Source organism: Eleginops maclovinus, chromosome 1 (assembly GCF_036324505.1).
Source record: "Eleginops maclovinus isolate JMC-PN-2008 ecotype Puerto Natales chromosome 1, JC_Emac_rtc_rv5, whole genome shotgun sequence".
In the NCBI taxonomy this organism is placed as follows: domain Eukaryota; kingdom Metazoa; phylum Chordata; class Actinopteri; order Perciformes; family Eleginopidae; genus Eleginops; species Eleginops maclovinus.
Window position 1 is genome coordinate 20,708,953 of NC_086349.1, and position 22,769 is coordinate 20,731,721.

At 40.7% G+C, this 22,769-nt stretch overlaps 1 protein-coding gene across 4 annotated transcripts in view; it reads right to left on the bottom strand.

The window, feature by feature from the left end:
• Positions 1 to 2: 2 nt before the first annotated feature.
• scube3 (signal peptide, CUB domain, EGF-like 3) overlaps positions 3 to 22,769 on the bottom strand; it is a 72,239-nt gene continuing 49,472 nt past the window's right edge. For 2 of the 4 annotated variants that reach the window (XM_063885785.1, XM_063885767.1), the window contains 16 exons: positions 17,341 to 17,457; positions 15,868 to 15,990; positions 11,936 to 12,052; positions 7,465 to 7,587; positions 7,220 to 7,336; positions 7,045 to 7,140; positions 6,796 to 6,912; positions 6,284 to 6,445; positions 5,709 to 5,912; positions 5,154 to 5,315; positions 4,636 to 4,803; positions 4,378 to 4,539; positions 4,095 to 4,292; positions 3,828 to 3,980; positions 3,093 to 3,172; positions 3 to 2,784 (listed from right to left, as the gene is read on the bottom strand). In XM_063885785.1, coding sequence (XP_063741855.1) covers positions 2,632 to 2,784; positions 3,093 to 3,172; positions 3,828 to 3,980; positions 4,095 to 4,292; positions 4,378 to 4,539; positions 4,636 to 4,803; positions 5,154 to 5,315; positions 5,709 to 5,912; positions 6,284 to 6,445; positions 6,796 to 6,912; positions 7,045 to 7,140; positions 7,220 to 7,336; positions 7,465 to 7,587; positions 11,936 to 12,052; positions 15,868 to 15,990; positions 17,341 to 17,457 — 2,252 coding nt within the window. In that variant the 3' untranslated portion in view covers positions 3 to 2,631. Of the gene's footprint in view, positions 2,785 to 3,092; positions 3,173 to 3,827; positions 3,981 to 4,094; positions 4,293 to 4,377; positions 4,540 to 4,635; positions 4,804 to 5,153; positions 5,316 to 5,708; positions 5,913 to 6,283; positions 6,446 to 6,795; positions 6,913 to 7,044; positions 7,141 to 7,219; positions 7,337 to 7,464; positions 7,588 to 11,935; positions 12,053 to 15,867; positions 15,991 to 17,340; positions 17,458 to 21,964; positions 22,013 to 22,769 lie in introns of all 4 variants that reach the window. The other 2 variants (XM_063885759.1, XM_063885776.1) reach the window with 2 other exon arrangements.

Below are 22,769 nucleotides of genomic sequence, written 5' to 3' on the forward strand. Positions count from 1 at the left end.
GCTGAAGTACAGTATGTTTATTTCAATAAGTGTTTTGGGCAGCAACAAGTACAAACTTGTTTCATTCACCTCCTGTACATAGTTTTTTTTTCTTTAACAGTTGATAATGTTATGTGTATCATCTCTATAGACTAAACGGTGAGTGAGCATTTCATGAACAAACAAGCTACAAGGAAATAAGAACACCAATTCCATTCATTTAAAAAGACAATACAAAATCCAGACATTTCTTTACATGAGCAATAACAATTCAAGTGCAAATATCATTATCAACTCTATGATACATCATAGCAAACTCTCGTTAAAAGGCAACAATACAAACAAAAAAAAGTATCAGGTTGCAGGAAAGAAGCTGATTCTGGTGGGGGGGATAAGTCTAATACCTGGAGATACACTGAGGCCTGTGTGGAGGAATTACAACCGACAAGAGTTCATGGTTTGGCCCAGCATCGCCCTTAAGTTTGTCAAAATCCCTTTCTCATCCTAAGGTTTGGTACAAGATATGAAGTGTACCATCTCACTTTTTTTATTTACATGAGTGGGGACAAAATAAAACGCCCTGGAAAATGGATAAGATATCAGAGCGCGCAAGCATCAACTCTATTTGATATCTTCAGAGGGCTGAATGTACAGATTAAGGGGTTGGGATCATCACTCTGACCAGGCAGTCGTTTGCACCAATTTGACCGCAGTGGTGCTGTTTTTATAAGTTTTAAAAGATAGTCCCTACATTTTGGGAAAAATACTACTTTTATTTCCTTTCTGAGCGTCCTTCATGGAGTCCCCAAGTCTGAGAGGCAACAAAAGCAGAGACTCCAGGAAGTCCCTGCACTGTCGGCAAGTAAAACATGCAATGTGATGTGTTTACATCGAGCTTTAGTCATGTTGGTTTGTGGTCTTTAGAGTTGCTGGTGGGTTGATTTTGTAACTTTTGGACAAAGGCAGGCTCACTGTTTCCATTGTTTGTGGTTTTCTATTTTTCTGAAGGCTGTAACTTCATATTTAATGTCAAGATAAGAGTGGACTGGTACCAATCTCATCTAATTCTCAGCAAGAAAAACTCATTTCCCAGAATGTCGAAACAATTCCTAAGTACTTGGCAGATCCTAAGAAGACGTTTTAGATTTTAAACTAACTAATAATTTTACCCTGTTTTGGTTGTTGATAATATTTAATTAACATTTAATTATTACACTTCTTAAGAGACTTCTTTAGTACTCTTCTGAAGAGGAGATTATTTGAACATCTTATGCCCCAGTGACGGATACATTTTTCATACAATGAGTCTTAACGGGAATGCAGCCTTAACCACATTTCACAAGCTTTGTAGTGGGTCACGATAGGGTGTAACCACAATTAAGGTGTTGTTTTTTATTATTGCACTTTGTACTAAAAGGTAGGGTGGAGGGCTCTGAATTTAGTGCACAAAACAAAGTAACCCACCCTTTTTGGGCGGTCTTTGGAAGAGCTGTCTTCATTGGGACAGAACAAAGTGTGTTTGAGAGGCTACTGGTGTCTTGGATTGGTGACTGGTGGGGCAAAAGTGATTTTGGGGGTCCTGCATAACAAAAGAAATTTAGGATTAAAGACTTCAACCCTCGTCTGATTTATTTTCATTATTTACAAGATTGAAATAAAAACTGGTTGCACACAGAAAGGCAATGTGAGAATATCAACTGACTGTGTATAAGAACTTTACAGACGTGGCGCTTACTTTAGTTTTAAACGTAGAGACTATTAGTGTGTCGAGTACATCAGAAAGACAGACAATATGAGATTGAAGAATTAAAGTGACCTTTTATAAGAAGCAGCAAACATAATGTCCCTCAAAGACATTTCTCTCTTATCTCTCTCTGAGACATGTTCCACTAGACATCACATTATCTTGTTTCCGTGGCTCTCACAATTATTAGTTTGTTATTCATCTCCCAAATGTCTACTATGTTCCTGGAATTATAAACCACATGTTTGTATTTGCTTTAAGTTGGCTTTTAAAAAAAAAAAAGAAAAGAAGAGCGACAGAAATGATCTGAAGGTTGGAAAACACTGGAACAGTCTAGACAGACGGAACAAAACACAGATGAACTGTTTTAACAGTAAAACCCTTGGAAACTGCTCTAAGAGCTCGAATATAATAAGGCTTCGAATGACCTGGAACGCAGCTGCGACATGAATTTAACAACCTCTCCTCCGCGAGGACGGCACACAAACACTGAAGATGGAACTACGGTTACGCAACACTTACAGTCATACTTAATGGTAGGAGTTGAGACTCAAGACCGCACATTTAAGCGAATACAATAACAAGTTCTACCAAGCTCAAACCGCACACACATCATCACACTCCTGCTGTCTGAAATGGGTGTCTCTATTGTTTTTTTGTGTGGTTTCATTGCACAACAGAAACCAAACCCTCTCAAATAGATTCCCGCTTAAGGGAAACTGACCTGACAAACCTAAAACACACATTTTCAGTATTTCTCAGGTCTGCATAGAGTTTATTGTCAAAGCTTATGGAAATTAGGAAAGCGAAAACATACTAGTAAGTCCTGTGACGAATGTGGCCTGTAAGGTGGAGGGGGACGTCGGGGGAGGGGGTCACGATCCGGTGTTTGGGCCGCTGCGTTAGCTTTACTTGTATGGTCGCAGAAAAGCCGAGACTTTGCTGCTGATGAGGCGAATGAAGGAGCGGGGAAGCATCTCGTTGGACTCCCGAGTGGTGTACTTAAAGTAGTTGTTTGGGTGAGCCAGCACATCAAAAAGAGTCTTAATCAGTTTTTTATCCTGCAGGGAAAAACATATGGGTTTACACATCACACATTGCCGCAAACGTACAATAATACGTTTGAATTACATTTCAAGCTATTACACAACGCGACAAATCAGATTACACACCTTTATGACGGCATTAGCGAATCTTTTCATCATTAATGTACCAACTGATTCATGCAAGGTCTTTTGTTTTATTTTTCTGAACAGACAACACCTTTAAGGTACAGCTTGTGGTTTAATGAGTCACCTCTTCCAGGTGGTCGTACGTATCAACAAGAAATGAAATGCAGAAATAAACACAGTAAAAACACATTTCTAACCTTGAGGATTTCCTGATGGTTTTCTGAGGCATACAGTCTTCCGTCTCGCACTATGTCCTCCACGAGCTGCTCATAGTCCTCTGAATTAAAAAAAACATGTGATTATAAAGTTACGTCACTAAATGATGAAACATGACACATGACATTTTCCACAATATAAGGAAGATAAAGAGATTTGTTTTATAGCGCTCACAGTACTGAAGCTTTTCCAGAAGCAGTGTACCTTTTACTGTAGGTGAACCATAGAAGACACTATTGACTGTTTCATAGGGAAAATGACTTGTGGTGGAAAGAAGTAGTTCCAATAAAAGACTATGGGCAAATACATCATACAACTCACTTGAAACCAGGTAATCTAGCTCTTTATCTTTAGTAAAAACTCCCCTTAAAGCACATTTTACAATTGCATTTTGCAAGGGTTTGAATCAACGCTTCTGCTGCCTTTCTGCTTATTTAATTAGTGAAAGTGCTCCTTGTTTTAGTTACTTGATGTTGTATGTATTTTGCTTTTCTATCTGTGGTGATGCTTTGTGTAACTGGCTTTCTCACAATGCTTTATAAATAAAAGTTATTATTATTATTACATATTTTAGTCACAACCTTTTAATTATGTTCACACATATAAGGGATCCTCATAAAAAAAACAATGTCATGAGTTTATAGAAAAAGCCAGAGGGCAAAGGGAGACGGATATTTTAGACACACAGCTGGTGAGCTCAATGAGATGCTACATACCATCATAAGTAACATAGGGGATCTGAAAGCCTCTGGCGCTGTTGGCCTCATTGGACTTGAAGTTAATCCAGAGACGTCTGGAGCGTGCTGTGAAGGCGATCGGCCGCTCGTACGTCTGACAAGTCTCGTAGGTGGTGATGGATGTAGCAGACCCTTTCAGAGGCACGGAGAGGACAATGGTGACTAATCAGGTTTGTATGGTGCCATTATTTTACAACATAAACACTTAATTCCACTGAGATAACAAATAGAAAGAGAGACACTCACAGTTCTTCCTCATAACCAGCACATCTCCGCACTCATCCTCCGAGGGCAGGAAAATCTCCGGGACCACTATTAAGATCTTGCGCTTGCTTGGTGGGTTAATGTTCCAGATACACTCCACATTAGCGGGGTAATTACCGGGATAGTTGGGTGACTCGATGTAACCCATGAATTCGCCCATCTCGCCGCCACATTGCCTGTCTAGACGCACACACACAAAACAGATAAGTCTCCAATGCAAGTTGAGAGAAATCTGACAACAGGAAACAGTCAGTTCCATACTCACTCTTGCACTGCGACACACTTGTGGCACCGTCAAAATCAGTGGTGGTGTTTCCGGGGCAGGTGATACAGTAGTTCTGTCTGAACTCTGTCTGATAGGTTCCCACCGGGCAGCGGATACACCGGTGTACCGTGGTGTTGTAGAAATGACCTGGAGAGCACTGAACTGGAAATGAAAATTCGCATTAACTGGGGAGTGTTTTGCACAATAATTAAAACATGTTTTCCTTTCGTTGGCTGTGTTAAAAGAGCACAAGCTGACCTTTGACTTCACAATCATGGAAGGAGCTGGAACCTTCCCGCTTTGTGCCCAGTCCCCCCCCACAGGGGAAGCACAGGGTCCGTCCCAAATCTGGCTGATAGGAGCCCAGAGGGCATGCCTGACACGGTTTGAAGCCATCGCTGGAGAAGGAGCCCGTTGGACACTTGCCTGGATTTGATTTGAATAGCATGCAGAGAAGGTTTAGCAAAGGTTGCTTGTCTTATGTATCACAATTTTTTGTTTGGGATGTAGGAAGAAAGATGAGTTTATGTGTGTTAAGGTGCTACAGGATTATAAATAAATGTTTAAAATGTTAAAGACCTATAATGCTAAATATGCAGTTTAATTCTCATATTTTGGGGTTTCCAGTAAACTAAAAGATGATAAATTGCTTTAATTTTTAACAGAGGATGTGTGCATTTCTCCTTGGATTGAGTATTTGGATACTTTGACAGAATTTATATAACACTCAGAAATCGCTTTTAACAGTATAGGAGCAATAACACAAACTGGATTACCTGCGCAGGAGGAGATGTTTCGCGCCCCGACCGGCCCATGACCATCACTTCCCGGGCAGAGGTCACAGGCCAGCTGCCCCTCTCTCTCCTGGAAAGTGCCGGGCGGACACTGAATACAGCGCTCCTGCTCCCCGTGGTAATAAGACCCCGACAAGCATCTGACTGAGAAAACATCCACAACAGCTCCAATCAGCGGACACACTTCACTTTAATCAGTTTTTATGAACAAAACAAAATGGCAGTCATAAAAGTGGAGTTGGACTGGACTAGATGTTGTATGGTCTATAACAGCTCATCACCAATAGTGACTTCAATGTAATAACATTATAGGCATCACAACAGGCAGAATAGTCATATGAACTTTATTAGATGGTACAGATGTCTTTTTTTCTACTGCAACTTCAGTAAAACAACTTCGCTTTGGATAAGAAAGTTCAATCTGCTCTTAAATGGCTCGAAATAATGGTTGAATCTAAGTCTGTCATTGTTCTAATAGTAGGAATCTAATGCTTTTGGCCAAAAAAACAATTTCCTGGTCCAGCTCTCCGGTCTTACCACACTTGCCGCTGTCCTTCTCCCAGCCCGGCCCACAGTTCTCATGAGTAGGAGAAGCCTGTGGAAGTTTCTGGGCCACCTCGTACTCCAGACCAGCGACTCGGATCAGGAAGCGCTCCTGGTTGATGGACTTCTTCAGAGCCTTGATGTACGTCTTCACCTGCTTCTCCATGCGCTGTCTCAGGCAGCTGAGATTGCAACTCCCTGTTTATTAATTTGAATTGGATTTAAATGATTAAACACTTGTACATTTTCTAAAGATTAGATGCAAATATCTTCTTTTTGGAAGTAAGTACTACTGTCACTAACTGTAGTTGTCCTTGACTTCATAGTACAATATTATATCTGAATTGTATTGGATAAGAAGTATACAGAGGCTGAAACACACAGTATACTAAATATGTACTTCAGTTCAGTATTTCTGTGAACGCATTTTGTCACATTCTGATACACCAACATTTAACACTACTGTAAACTAGGTTGCTGCATTGAGTAATGATTAATAACTAAGTTGGCAGCAAAGTAAAATCCTCATTAACAGTTGTGAAGGCATTGTATTTACTGAGAGGACTGACCTGTAGTGTCTCCAGGTTTGACCTCAGCCTCCAGCTCCAAAGTAATGCGCGTCACCTCTTTGTTGGAGGGGTTTCGAGCCCGTCGGCCTTTAGTTTTCTTAGAGGAGTCACACTTCAGGTTGACAAACGTCACCAGGCAGTTGCTGCACGGCTGCCCCCCTCCTGTGAACAACATGAAGATACATCAGTAAATCCCAATTCATTATTAAGGACGGTAGATGCTATTCATTTTTAAAAGTAAAAGATACATGATTTCTTGGAAAGTTATTACAAATTCAAATTGAATTAGAAAAGGTCTGATTCATTTTGAATTATCATAGACCTTTTTTTCAATTTCAGAAAGAGACAAGATGTTTGAGACCAGGAGGGAATATTATGGCTTTTTGAATGAAAAGGATATACATCAAATTTACCAAAACAATGTGCTTTTCTTAGACTTATGAATGAATCGACTAACTGTTTCAGCCCTAAATTATACTGTTCCCTATAGTACAGTACAGATTTAAACTGACCGGGTCCAAGTGTCCGTCCTCTGTCCTCCGTCCTGCCCGTCAGCTTCGGATGGAGGTGACATTTGGCGTTTTTTATCTTGAAAGAAGCCGTCTGCTTCACAGGAGGGGCCGAAGTCTCTACAGACAAACACAGCACAGTGGGTAGGAGCACACTGCAACATCACACTGCTGCCACAGCAACGGCACACCACCTGCAATTTACTGATTGTTGGAAAGTGTTTGATCATAGAAATCTGGATGGCAGCGAACCTATGCAGCTCTGACTGTTGCTGGAGTTGAGCCTGGAGGGAGACTTCCCTCTGAGGATGGGGATACCACAACTCACTGAGTAGCTGCTGTCAGACTCTGCCAAAGGTCACACACGATTAAAAAAATGATTTCAGTGTGGTGTTTTGTGATTCCACACTCATAGTGGGGGACATACCTGCCAGATAGTGAGCCTTAGAGGCACAGGTTAGAGAGCAGCTCTCTTTCTTGCCCGCCTTGCTGCAGGTCAGAGTGGCCTTTGGTGCCAACAGTCCAAGATGACATTTCACCAGCTCTGAGGGAAGATAAAACCCACAGAGAATCACAAACTGTTGGCAAAGGAAGTGGAGAGTCAGAAAAATGTGGATGTGCTTTGAGTGTGTGTGAGTAAATGAGCCACAGGGGGGCAGTGCTGCCACATACCAACACAGTCCTTCCTGTTCCAGTGCAGCTTGTATCCCTGCGGACAGGTACACTCGTAGCTCCCCAGAGAGTTGATGCAGCCAAATTTACAACCTCCACGGTTTATACTGCATTCGTCGATATCTGGGGATGAATATGTAAACATGTAGACATTAATCGGACATGCATAAATGTCATTAAAATGCCCTAACTGTACTAACCTACTACGACTGAGTGATCATTCAATTTGATAAAACATCTTTATGCACATAGTATACAGATATAACACACATAACACTGTCAATATAGACACATACTATGTCAAATTCCTCAAGTGACATCTTTTGGGAAGGTCTACAGAACAAATTAAAGGTAATTAAATTGAATGAAAATATATTTTCTTGAGTCTTGTATTTAATTAAAATTAGAACATGCTAGGTTTGACTGTGTGAATGTTTCATATTGACCATTTATTTGATTAGCAGACATGCAGTATTGTGATCTATAATGTTATTAAGATATGAAATGACCTATATATTTTCTAAAGAAGATTTAGGCTATCTGGCCCATCCCTCTAAAACCTAAAATAAAATGGAGGAGGAAAAGGATTTAATCAGAAAATCAAAACAGTGAGAAACAATGTGGTCCGTAAAAAGGATCTGGAGTCAATTTGTTTGAGTACAATGAAAGAGAAACAGTCCTGTGCGCACAGCTGTGAAAGAGGAGTTCCTCAGAGGTCAGATCACTTCATCCTGTCACAGCGTCACATTGTAAGAAGATTAATGTGTATGCGTGTAAACAGAAGTGATTCTTCGTTTTGATGTCGCCACATTCAATTTAATGGTCAAAAGCTCTCTGCTCTTCAGCGAGGAAGACTTGTGGTGAGCCGTAAATTATAATCACCTATTCAAACGCATGCTGAGCTAAAACCACTAAAAGCATCCGGGATCCAGATGCAGGCTGGCTGCCATCGACGCCAGACTGAAAATTAGTTTAGTGGGTAGAGCCGAGGATCAGCAGGCTGCGGACAAGAGTCAGCGACACCGGGAGAGAGACGTAGATAATGGCAGTGATTGATGATCTGGCCCGCTGATATGAAATGCTCTTTCTTGTCTCATTCAATTATTCACCGTGAATAAAAACAGTTTGCATGCCACTGCACTCCCTGAAGAAGATGACTTCATCAACAGCAATGTGGAGCCACAGCTGCTTGGAAATGTTGTGAGAGGTGCACTGCTTATCCTCTGCATCAAAGCACTTAATTTAAAGGACAAAGAAGTCTAATGAAAGTTTGATGGAAGTGCAGCTCATCTGCCAGCAACCGTTATTTTAACGTCTTTGTTCCTCCCATACTTGAAGTGTAACCAAATAGATGTCTTCTGACCTTCCTCCAAAGTCTTTCTCTCTGCGTGCCGTTACAGACAGCAGAGATGAGTCAGGGAAGGAAATAAAAAGAGACAAATTGACATTTAGACTCAACAATTGCTTTGTGTAATTTGTGAGGAATTTCTTAGATGGGTTGGGGAGTTCATGGGAAAATCTTGCCATCTTTAAATTTGTATCGCTTTTGTCTGCTTATCTGCATCAGCAACTTCCAGTCCGACTACGTAATGTGAGTTTTTAAGAGGAATTTTTACCCAACAGATTAAATAAACTTAAAGTCTTGTTGGTTTAGAGGAATTTAACTCTTTCTCACAGGCCTACTTACACACACATTTATCAGTATCAGAAGAAAGCATTTCTATTGCTGGTTGGATCGAATGAGTTAAACTTTAAAACACGTACAAAGTATTTACTCACAAGTCTGTTTTCCTACCAGATAAGCAAAAATGAGAGGGCTTTTGTGCTAGGGAGAGTCGCTGGATAAACTCTCACTTGGGAGGAATGTTGACAGACCTCGGCACAATGGTGGACAGCAGGTCACTGACCTAATTGGGTTTGTTCAGGGTGAGTCTATTGTTTAACACTAAGCACAGCTTTCTGGATTGTTTGGCAGCTATATTTCAGTTGATAAACCACACAGGGCATAACATAACCTTGGTTATGGCTGGGAGTGGGAAAGTACAACGGGGAGCACCATAAATCTTTAGGGTTATCTAACAGTTCCGACCGCGCCGATGAAAAGCGATGGGAAATCATTCATCGCCTTCTCTCTCAACAATGGTATAGAGAGTCACTCACGCCTGACCATCTTCTCTCCACTCCGCAGCTCAGTGTGGCCTGATCACAGTCCATCATGTGAGTAAAAGCACTATAAATTCAATCCTGCGGCTTTTATTACCTGAACTGACAGCTAATACAAGCGCCTGTGTGGTGAAAAGTTCCCATGAACCTACTTCCCCAGAGGTTTTAAAACAGTGAGATGGTGGACCTTCCCTCAGACAAAGCCTGGAAAAAAAACAGCTCCTTAGTTTAGTTGCTTAGTTTCGCTCAATTCCTGGATGCCTATGGGATCATGATTGTGTTATTTGATCCCACAGACATTCATCGAGCCAAGATAGTTTATTATAGCTGTTTGATATCATTTCAGACTAAACTAAATACATAACAAAGGTCTGTCCTGAGGCCTTTATTAGTTTCTGACTCTGGGAAAGATGAAAAACAGTTCCTCAAAACTACTGTATCTATTCAACCAAATTGTATGAGTATTTGATGTAATGTTCTTTTAACTAATGTGATGTTGATCACCGAGCCCCCCCATGAAACCCCTTTGAAGCCCACATTCAACATTGAGAACCTCTGGACTAGATCTAACCAAAATACATTTTGTATAATTTCCCCACACATACAGGGGGGTGGGGGGTGAGATAAAAGAAACCCTTTCCAATATCAAAAATTTGAGCAGCATTAAAGCCATCTCATTAAGCGTTGCTTCAGAAATGTTATTTCTGGGACACTTTAATTAGAAGCATAATACTAAAAGATGTGGCAACTTTAGGAAGTTGCACTAGCAGGAACCAACCATTTCAAGTCATTTTTTTACCTTTATTGGATACAGGAAACATAGGGAGAAAGTAACTGGTGCAAAAACAGAAGTCTGTGTATCCTCAGGTGGCAGGGTGTAACTATCTGCATTGTTGTGTTTGTGCAGACCTCATGAACTTATACATCTTCAAGTAACCGCCCTCTAGTCTCACTCCTTATTCTACATTCTGTTGCAACATTCCTGATCACTAGACCTGTCAAACTAGAGGCAGAAAAAACACAGTACAAATCACTGCAAAGATATATATTTCGAGTGCATATGCTGTCTCTCTCCGTCTCTCCCAGAACTACTGTGAGGCCCGAGGCGCTGAAGACAGCAGCAGATTCTAACTGGTGATACACACTCCATCAAAGGGCCGCTGCAACACCCTGATGTGCTCTGGCGGGCCTCTCGCTGCCTGCCAGGCAGATGTGACGCGCCCACACACCACCTTCTGACACCCAAGGCTGTTCCCGCTATCTGTTCCACACCAGAGTACTGTACCTGCTAATGTTTGATGAACATGGTCACACTCCACCTTGAAGGACCATAACTACGTTTTTTCAAGTTTTAGTCCATTAACTACAACACAAGTCGCTTCAACATTACTGCCAAGTGTAGCAAAGGTTCTTAGATTGATTTCCTGCCTTCCAGCCAGCCACCTGTTTCAGCTCCTTGTCTTGATAAGAAACTTTCAGAGACCTAAAAACTGGCTTGATGATGCATCACTCATTTCAGTTCCATTTAATTATGGTACGAGAATGTGGCTTCATGCCGGGGCTTTTATTTCCAGGGACACTGTGAAATCCTGAGTCAGCAGGTTAAATATGAACCCTAACAACACTCTTTGTTTTTTTAAAGACAATTAAATGTTCACTTTGATGGATTACCTTTCAATATGTTTTGAATTGGGTAGTGAGGTTGACTAACAACAAGACAGTCAAGTAGCAAGTTGAGACTGTACTGGTGCGCTTTGGTGGTTAAGCTAACTGCTAACGTGTCGATGCTAATATGCTGATGTTTCGCAGGTATCATTTTCATCATGTTTAGCATCTTAATTAAGCAAGTTTCCAAAGAAAGACGAGTAAAGCTTCACCAAAGGCTTTAGGATTCATCCTCAGGAGACCATAAATGTCTGAAAGAAAATTGTCTTATCTTTACATCTATCTACTTGTTGAGATATACTGACTAACATTCTTAGAGCCAGGTCCCTAGTATGGCTATAGATAATCAATACCTAAAAGTATGAAACCAAACATAAAATAAAGTTTGCTTTGTAGATCTGTTGGCAAAATCTATTTTAATTTATCAGCATACAATATCTGGGACAGTCCTTTAATTTAGAGCATATTGCAGTGAGTTGTATCCAAACCATCAGTAAAACTTAACAATAATAATCTATTGAGCGTAGCTGTGACTTCCTGCGAAACATATGAGCAACTAATGTAAGGTCAGCAAAGAGTTAATGCAGAGGAGGAAGAGTGATGGACAGGAGGTGGATGTAAAGAGAAGAGGCGTGGTGCTCACCTCCGCAGTGTGCCAGGCCGTAGAGGACAAAGCCTTTGTGACAGAGGCACTGGAAACTGCCGGCAGAGTTGACACAGAAGTGGTCACAGGCGCGATCGAAAGAGCACTCGTCGATGTCTGTGTGAAAAGAAAGACATGCTGTTAGAAACTTCTCAAACATTTCAACAGATAACAAAAACATCTTGAAACAGGACTCTTCCTCCCTCCTTACATGCCTTTTTTTCTGTTCTCATCTTTTGTCATGAATTGTAAAGTGCCAAATCACATGTTACGACTCCAAAGAAAGAAAGAAAGATGTCTCCTGTTGGTACCTTGTATGGTGGCTGACCTCTTGATGTCATTCAACTTTCCATTTCGATTGCTCTGAAATTGATTTTTTTTTAAAGTAAGAAGGGACCGCAGCAGGAGTCGTAAGAAAGTCTGCTCTTCACCTGATAATAGCAGCAGAAGTACTATTATTCTCCCCACATTGAACCTGCCAATCGTTTTCCCTTTTTATCCTCTTAACCATGCCATAAGCAACCCAGTATTGTTAGAAATCGTAATAACCATAATGTGCCTATTTTTCTTTTATTCTGAGGACATAAATATTACACCAATCATCGTATTTAGTCAGAATACGTGGGATGCAGAAGCCTGCTTTTACTCTTTCAGCCACACCTGCAGAATTCATCCAAAATGCAACAGCTCCTTCCACCTCTGTCTTGTTTGAGCTTTTTTCCTCTCTTTCAACTGCATCCTGATAAATCGCTTAAATGTCAGGGGTGCAAAGACCACAAGGATTGATGTTAGATATATATAAGCTATACGAGATGGCTGACATTTGGTTTCATTGTGATCAAGGTTTTCTTTAATGTCAGCAAAAATCTGAGTCAAGCCCAGGCAGAGCATGCTGGGAGAAAAAAACGGGGATGTGCTACAATTTTGCTGGATGTCTAATTGGCTCATTTAAGAAAGGTTCGTAGGATTTTCCCAGGAATATCATGGCACATTATCATCAAACACATGAGGCAGGTATTTCACAGCAATTACAGGCGTTCAGTTAAATAATGGGTTACCTTGAAGAAACCATGAAGACAGACGGATAAACGTCTCCAGAAATGTTGCATAGCATTGCACAAAATATCCACATATGGTTTTCATGCTGGGCATATTCCTTCATGTACTATACCGCTGTAGTGCAGACCAGCAAAGGTTAATACGTGGCAGGCAGAAGATGAAAATGTGCTGATATCAAAAGCTTATTAAGTGATCATTTCAGCACACAAGCTTTAAAGGAGATCCACAGTTTGATGTTTAAGATCCTTAAATGTTTAATGATGACGCAATACAACTCTATGATGTTTAAGAAATCCACTTAAAACATAAAAACAACACATAATTAACATTTAAGATATATATATATATATCTTTCAGAACTTAGTGCATTGGTTTTCTGGAGCATTTAAAAGTGCAAACAAATAAAGATATAAAATGTGTACAGTCCTCGCCCTTTGTCCCTTCTAGTGGCCGAATGAGATGCATAACAGCAGCAGGGGTTTTCACACGCTTATGAGGCATTGCAAAAGTGTTTGTTTTTTTGGCATATTGAGCATAAACGTAGCTCAGAATACAAGGTCTATAACCATCTGGGAAATAGGCGTGGTGACTCAGTTTACCCTCAAAAAAAGTTGTAATAAGTGACGCCAGTAGTGGATCTGTAACTTATCATTATATCATTTTGTGTTGCGTGGTGCCATGCTGCGGAGTAGATGTGTGAAGACATCTGGGACTCCTGCAGTATTACACTCATTAACTGGGCAGCTAAGGTGAAGTATGCAGTGGGTGGGCATGCCTGCATTATGGGGTGACGTAACTGCTTGGAAACTTAGAAAGATGAGAACAGTCATGTCACTTCCACTGGAAAATAACAATTCAGAGTTTCCATTAATTATTCCTCCTCTTTGCTCTCAGTTTATCTGCCCACGCATTGCACCGGATTGATCTCTGCGTCGGGACTCGACACATTAACTCCACCTTTTCTAATTACAAAGTTCTAAGGAGGCAAATGAGGTTGACTGAAATCTAGAAAAGGTCAGTGTTGTTTTTACAAAACAGATCTTTATCGTAGATGTTCCAGGTGGAGAAAACATGGCGTCTGAACATCTCGCTGAGTGCCCTCATGCTGATTAGGACTGAGAGGTAGATTGTTGAGGGTGGAGGAATGCTGACAAGGGCTCAGCAGACATGCCTCATCCTGACTTATGGGCCATGGTCCACTGACAGCAGGGAAACACCATGACTGTTTAAACCAAGATAAACACAGAATTCAGTTTACACATCTCAACACCTCGCGGAGACAGCAAACGTCTCTTTAAGAGTCACTGCAGTCACAAAGCACCGCTACCCACCGCCAAGCACAAGTACTTATTTACAAAACCGAAGTGCTGTACCGGTTATGGCAGGCCATATTTAATGTTGCCAGTTTTGGATTTAGGCTCATCAGAGAGATGCATGATGGGATTATAGATACAAGATTTTGCACAAGGAGATCAGCCAATCAAAACAGATGTTTATTGTCATTGTGGCTCTGAAGGAATTCTGTGAACTCTGAAAAGGTTATCTTGTTGGGCTTTGAGACTTTGGGATTTTTAAAATTATTATTCAAAAACAGGAGACATGGAGTTATGAAGAGTCATTAAAGATACTCTCCAAAATAAGAAAATACATTTTAAGAACATGAATTATAAATGACAAAAATAAACATACACAGTAAAATAAGATGTTTTTGGAGCTTTCCTGTATAGTGGGCCAGATAACTTGGCCCCTGCTGCTTTGATTTTGAGCTTTCCTTTATTCAATTTCCCTCTTGTGAGTGCAAAACTAAATCCCTCACAGATTTGCATAAGATATATCTTCACCAATAGTCAGTTTAATTTAGTTGAGAGGCATTTCTGATTTTATTTGGCCCTACTCCTGGGTGAGAGGAATGAAAGGAATGAGAGGAGAGGATAGCAGGCAGACAGGTGACTGTGCAGTGTTGAGAGTGTGATTGAGAGCCTGGCAGCACCTCACTCGGTGAGAGGAGAGGTGAGCTTTATCACCACCCTTCGCTCCAGACAAAACACACATCACCAAACAAGGACAACATTGTAGCCCCTGCGACCCCAAACAGCACATGATGACGATGTTGGTTAGGGCATGGTGCCACAGAAAACAAACCGTCATTTACATTCCCACATGCGCAGACCACATTTTTTAGTTATCTGTGCTATTTTGGCAAAATAAACTCTGCATTGTTCTGCTCTAAGAAAATGAGAGAAAGGCGTCCCACCAAATATAGATTTGAAAGGACAACAAAGTGGCTGCAGAGCTACACAGTTCATTTTCATTGAACACACAAGACGTTTAGGACCGAGTACAGAGTGTTGTGATTCAGTGCAGCAATTCTAAACCCATTGCATGACAATGATGTGTACCAGGCTGGATATTGATCGACCACATCAATAAAGAAAAGAGAATTAAAAAATAGCATGTCATCTGTTTTTCCACTCGGAGAGAGGCTGAGCTCGGCTCGCAGCTATAGCCTGTGTGTCTTCTTTCACCAGATGTTCCTGCAGGGGCTGGATTCAACCAGAGGTTTTAAGAGTTGGAGCTTTAATTCCTCACACCTGTGTTCGGCCATGGCAAACTCTTTATTTGTTCTGCAGCTAGTCCTCCCAGCTCCTGCTGAGCGATGGCTACCACCAAATATAACAGACAAACAAGCCAGAGAGGCCTGGTTTGACTTCCCTGCAGGCTGAAGACAGAATATTTCTGCAACTACCGTGACTTTTTTTGGTTTATCCTTCATGCTAATCACTGAATCTATGAGAATGTAAGTGTTGAGGACATGCTCTCAGGTAGTCCACAGGAACATTTGTCGGTAAAAGTTTGTGAAAAGGGCTACATACCTTGACATGTTCTCTCATTGGTCAGCAGCTTGTAGCCTTTCTTGCAGCTGCACTCAAAGCTGCCCACTGTGTTTCGACACACATGATCACACCCGCCATTGTTAAGACGGCACTCGTCAATGTCTGTGAAAAAACAATTGTGATACAAAATCAGATCCCCCATCATAGAGATAAAAGGAGAGCCCACTTAACCTAAACCTGCTATATGAGATGGAATGGATGCAGAGGAAACAGGCCAGAAACACAGGACTGACATATTTAATATGAATATATAATAACTTATTTGCATATCCACAAGATAAGGAACAACATTATCATTGAACTGGAGTTGTTTTTCTGTCCATCTAATGAATGTAAGTCCACTGTTCATTTAAAAGTACTGGTTATAGCTGCTTTGAGAGAATCTAAACAGTGAGGTGGATACAACAGAACAAAGAGAGCTGGGTAATGGTGCAGTAACTATTGAAGTATTCAAAAAAGCAGTACTGCCATAAGAGTCAGAAAGTGGAAATTAGCTTCAGGTAATTCCTTAATGGCCCTCAGAAGGGATAACATCAGTTTGCGTGTGGCTGTAATGCGATGCAGCATCGGTTCATCTCCCTCCGGGTACTCTACTCTTCATTTATGTGGCCAATACCCAATCAATATATCATGTGTTCCTCCATGTGTGGGAGGGTGCTCTGCCTTGGCAAGGTTGGCTGCAGCTCTGATTAATTCCTAATCATCATCACAAATAAGGCGTCTGTCTCTTGAGGGACTCTTCATCATCTGGTTGAGATAAATGGATCTGAAATGGTATAAAATAATCCCTTCCTTGCAGTACTTTGTCTCTGCTCTTCAGAAGTGTCTGGCCTGCAGCAAGCCCCTGTCTTTTCGTGCCAGAGCTGCCTGGGTTCACTTTCCTCTTGTTTCCTCTCAAGCCAAACTAATATAAGCCAATTTACTTTTATCAGAGTTGTTAGTGTAACATTACGAGTAGTTAAAGGCTGACAGATTTCAAACCATGTTTTTCTGGAAACACATTTTGTCCTCGTATTAACTCCCTGTCTTGAAGTACTGCCTTTTGTTTTCAGTCTACTAATGCAATGCTCAGTTTCACCCTAAAGTTTGGAGTTTTATTTTGTATAGACCTTATTTAATAAAAGAAAGTTGCTACAGTATGCAGTTTCCTTGAGTTGAGTATGCTCCGTCAACCTCCAGACAGAAGGATGATGGTACTGTAGCGGAAAAAACTGTCAAGAAAACAGTTTGTGTGACAGAATATTACTCAAAATATGCAGCTGAAAAGCAGAAAGCAGGGTAAGATTGGTGGCACCAGAAAGGATATAGACATTGACAGAGCACTTGTGGTTGGAAAACAATGATAGTAGGAAAAGGTGCTATCAGGGAGGACGTAAATAACTTGATGATCCTGTGAGCTCAGGTAGAGGAAGGAAGCTCCAATGTGCCAGGCATCATGAGGCGCAGGTTTACCTTTGCAGGTCTTGCGGTCCGGCTGCAGAGTGAAGCCGACGGGACAGCTGCAGCGGACTCCTGTCACCGAATCATGACATGTGCTATCGCAGCCGCCATTGTTCACTGCACACGTCTCTGTAGAGAAACACAGTGAGACATAGAAAAATACACGGTAGAAAAAGTCCTGCTTGTTCCTCCCAGCATATATACATACTGGCATTGTAGCAAACATTAGAAGACACCCTTATTATATTCAACGTTGATGTCAAACAGCAGTCAGACAATGAGGAGCAGAGCAGGCTTTCAGATACTCAGTAAACATAGTAATGAAGAAGGAAACGAGTCAAGAGAACAGAGTCATAAATGCAGCAGCTGGATGAGATTACCAGTTTTCAGAATATGTTTGTGAATAATGAAAGGGTACAGTCATTAAAAATATTAGATTCAACAAGGCCAAAAATAAAGTTTCATGTGTTTCCTCTAAAGTGTGGGCATGTTTGCTTCTTTTTGGTCAAGGTGAATTACGACATCTAAAAGTCCTTTGCACTGCAGGGCATCTGTCCCCCCTCCATCAAGAGGGCAGAAGTTTGACTTTTGACAAAAAAACACTTTTTCCTGTTCTTTTTTTTTTTTTTCACAAAACCTTCTAGGCATTTTGGGGATAAAAAAGCAATTTCAGCTACCATGCCCCTGTGTTGGCTAAACTGATCTGAAAAAAAAGGAAAGTCAAGACAGGATAGCTGAGGTCTCTTCTCTAGACAGTGACACATTTCACTGAGACTTTCATTTTAAGCAACAGCACAGGATAAATTTGTTCTCACATAAGAGAGAATAGTGTGGGCCTCAATAGTTTTTGGCAGCTTTATAAAAAGCCTCCCACACATCAGAACAAAAAACAAATAAAAAAAACCCTTTTGCGATGTGGAACAACCACTTTAACTTGCTGTAACTTGCTGGTCATCCAGACAGCGCTTGACTTCCTTCTAATGGGCTGTATGATGCTGGCTGGCAGCTCTTATCAAGATGAAAAAGCACAGCTGGGCTAGTGGAAGACTTCTCACTGGCAGGGACATGGCAGCACACACGTGGCACTAAAGAGGGAATGCAGCTGTGCAGGTTTTTATTTTATAGAGAATGAGGATCCCTTTGGGGAAACACCTAATCCTCTTGACTTAAATTGAAATCTGCACTGCCTGCAGCAGCCATAATGAAACTTGGTAAAGCTCTTTTCTGTCAAATAAAATATTCAACTGTAGACTACAATTATGCATCAAAGCAAAACAGGTGCTCACAGTGATGTAATTCTGTGTTTTATAGTTGTTTTATAAAGAACAGTTTAAACAGTTCAAGGGATCACGTTGCTGAAGGCTGAACATGATGCATTAATAGACTTGGACACAATTAAAGTAGATTTTACATTTACAGGGAGAAAAAAAACACTTCTCAGTTGTGAAGAAGGACACTAACTTGGAAATAACTACATCAACATTGCAAACACTATAAAGGGTGGTTCTGTTTTAGGTTATCCAACAATTAGCTGTATCAGTTTATAGACTTCTGTATATGATCTCGGTCCAGTCAACATCTAGCCACTGGTTTCCTTTGTCAAAGTACTTTGTGTTTTCGATTTCACGAGACAGTTTTAATATAATATATTTGTATCTTTGAATGATGCTCATGAATTCTTCAATGATACTTTTTTAATATAAACTCTTTTACATCAGTGAAATATTTTCAACTTAAAATCACTTTGCAGAAGTGTTCGCGGGTGTCGTGTTTATTTTCTATAAGCATAAAAATGCACCTTTTGTTGATTTAATACGCTCAGGGGTTTTACAACCTTTCTTAGTCAGGTAGTAAAGATAGTACAGGTCAGGTTTAAGACTTTATGTGTCCCTCTAAAGCACTTGTTGCTGTATTTCACTTTTTGCATTTACTTCTAGCCTAATATAGTGTCCTAACATAAGCTGACTAAAACATTTTGAACAGCTGAAATCCTTTTCTGTGAGGTGTTTTGATTATTTTGTCCACTCCTGTATTTCACAGAATACAGAGATTTAGCCTCTGATAATTCGCAGGGGAATGATGATGGAGTATTAGGCAGGGGGTGGGGGCTTCCAGTTAATACCCAGGTCCCATCCCAGGCTGGAGAGTGCAGCACTGTGGGTTCACATAATTGCAAAGTGTGAGCAGAGACGGTTGGCAGACGAGACGATAAGATAGTGTCAGGACATGCCTCAAAACGCTTAGTCAGGCAGCCATCTCACCAAACTGTAATAATCATGTGTTAAGAGAGAAAAGAAATATCTCTGACATTATGGTTTTGTGAAGACAGGGGAGAGACACATGCTCTGGTATGTGTGTGGGTTTGTGTGTTTTGGATGAATATCAGCCACAGCCACAGTGCACCGGGTTGGGACCGGCAATTACAGTCACAGTGGGCAGACTTTTGTAAATATTCTCCAATATGACGTGCGGGATGTCTGGTTTAAAGCTGATATTACACAGTGTATGTTTAAAAAAGAAGGATTCATGTAGTGTTCATCGTCTTTTATTTGCAGCCACAAGATTTCTAGTTGCAGAACTTCTTGTTTTGCATCTGAAATGTTGAAGTGCAACCCACAATGCAACAAGTCAGCAGTCATTTATGACGACCGCAAACAACACAGCAACAAGTGAGTGGAGAAAATGGACAAAAAAGCACAAGGCAGAGGTTCTCTGAGATCTAAGCACGGGACATAGATGCTAAGGTGAAACACATCTTTAAAAAAAAAGAAAAAGATAGTTTTTTTGAGCTAACAGCAAACATGAAGGGCAGAGTTGTTATTTGACAAAAACCCGACAAAAGGTGAGTGCTCTCTCAATAACTAAACCAAATAAAACTGACAATAGTTTGCTAATGTTCTCTAGAGATGCAACTGAAAAAAAGCTGGTTTCAGCATGGTACAGTACCACAGACGGACACTAATAGAGGAGGACGAAAAATATGTCTCTTGCTCCTAATGTTTCTATTTCTGAGAAAAAAAACAACAGAAACTAGGACACACAATCCTAAAATAGGTCAGATTGTTATATTGTGGCATGAGGGAAGCTCAGTATGCATACTGTAGTAACAACTAGTGACTTTAAACAGTTTTGTTTTGCTTCTTACCTTGAACAGGCTACTCCTCTGAGAACGAGCCCCCTCCCTGAGTCTCTTACATGGTTTAATTAAATTGTCTTTGAAGTATTGAGGTTTGATAAATTGATGCAGATTTATGAGTTTATTTCTGCTGGCATCTTTGCCTTATTTATTAGAACAAAGTTCAGTCTGGAAGTGCATATATGAGGTTATCAGAATGCAAAATGTTCCTTTAATTTTTCTGGAGCACGCCCAAAACCTGTTCCAAATGTCATTTTACCGCAGATGTTGTAAAATAAACTTTGACTTTTGGACACAGAGTAGAAGGAAAACTGGACCGGACTAGCATGGATAAATTCCCAGCCACTGATTATGATGGAATACAAGATTAGCTGTGTATGACAAGAGGAAGTTTAGAGGGACTCAACTGTTTTATCTTTTCTATGAAGTAATCATGGACACTTTATTGGCTCCCTCACCAAAGCTAATAGGCCATGATGACAGAGATCAGGAACACAATGACCAATTGTTTGGAGCAGTACACGCTCAATTTCGCCCATTTCAGTTGTATCTAAAACACAAAGGAAACCAAACTCTAAGGTCTTCCTTTTGACAAGTCATCACAGATAAACTTTTGATGGAGGCCACTTCTACTAGTGGTAATAAATCAGTTTTCAGTAAGATCCTCCAAGGAAGCCAAATGAAATGTGATGGAAAAGAGACACATTCAGATCCTGTGTGGATAAATGTGTAAATAATCAAAACATAAAAGTACATTCCCTGCATTGCAAATCCTGTCAAAGTATCAACACTCATTATGCAGAAAAAATTCCCTGAGGTTGATATATAACTTTATATCACATAATTACATCATAAAAACTGATGCATGAATGTGTAAGCAGCATTTTACTGCTGTAGCTGCCTTTAGAAACATTTAGTTTTGACTACTTTAAATACAACTATAGTTTAGTTCTGTGGTTCCTAACCTAGGGGTTAAGTTCAACACTTTCAGACTTTAATCTTATATATTCTTTGTAAAATATTGGATACGTTTTCCTGTTTGGGCCATGAACAGATATTAAATGAAACCATCTGAGAGGCTTAGAGGGAAAATCACTCTTTGGTGAAACGGCTAGCGTAGCATAGACATATGAAATGTGATAAGGGGGCCCCCGCTGCTATATTTTAAAGGCGTCACAAGAGAGACAGGTTGGGAGCAACTTGTTCAATCACTTATAATGTACTATATCTTTTAAGTTTATATGATGTTTATACTGCTGGTCAGAGGTTTGCAGCTGTGTTTTAAAAAGGTGCGGTTTGACACGGGCAGTGGTAGTTATTGAGAGGGCATTCACAGAAGGAAGAGGAAGGTAGGGGAGGAGGGGGTCAGAGGTTGAGGGTCAGAAGGATGATGCCCCTGTGGGGAGGGGAAGGGCCTGATCAGGGGCTGCTAGGTTAGCTTCCTCTTCTCCCCACACCCACAGACCCCCAGAGAGAGGAGTCAGAGGAACGCATATTTACCATTGGGGAACAGCTGTGGGGCTGCCTGGGACTGGACACTCCTCTCCCCTGCATGCACGCGCACACCCACACACACGCACACATTGTAAAAACACCACTTTAGTTCTCTGTACACTTGAACCACACAGCATTTGTGTTTTGTAAATCATGAGCATGTGACAAGAAGAACTAATCTGATGTGGTTTTACAGTATATCCACCTTTTTCCTCCAGCGAATTATGGGCGGGACTTCTTATTCTTCCTGTCACTAAAGTGTTGTTTGTGAGACTTAGTGCATAAAGTGTCTTTCATTTTCACAGATATAAGGAAAATGAATTATGAGGAAACACAGCCTGTCAAACCTTAAATGAGATAATTTTATTATACCTCCGCCTTGTACGTCACGGGGATGGAAGGACGTCCTGAAGAAGTGACCTTTAGTGCATATTTAGCTATTTAATTTATTCTGTTGCAGTTAACTTTGAATCAATCTGAAACGCTCTGAGGCTTATCAGTAATGGTGCGTTTTATTAATGAGGTGAAATACAACCTTGTCGATTTGGGATCACATATTTTTGATCTTTATTCATGTCAAGCTGTAGTACGGGTGACATGCGGCGTGCACACGTGCAAGTATACGTCTTAAATGGTTGTGAAATTACTCTCACTGCCAGAGGGGGGAGAGATATGTTCTGCACTGCAGGTTTGAGCCACAAATTTAGCTTAGAGTGGTGAAGGAACGAGTCCTAAAACCGGAAATTAGTTAGCATTTTACAATTTCCTGTTCGCAAGTGTCAAAGTTGGAGGTTATTTTAACAGGTTTTCG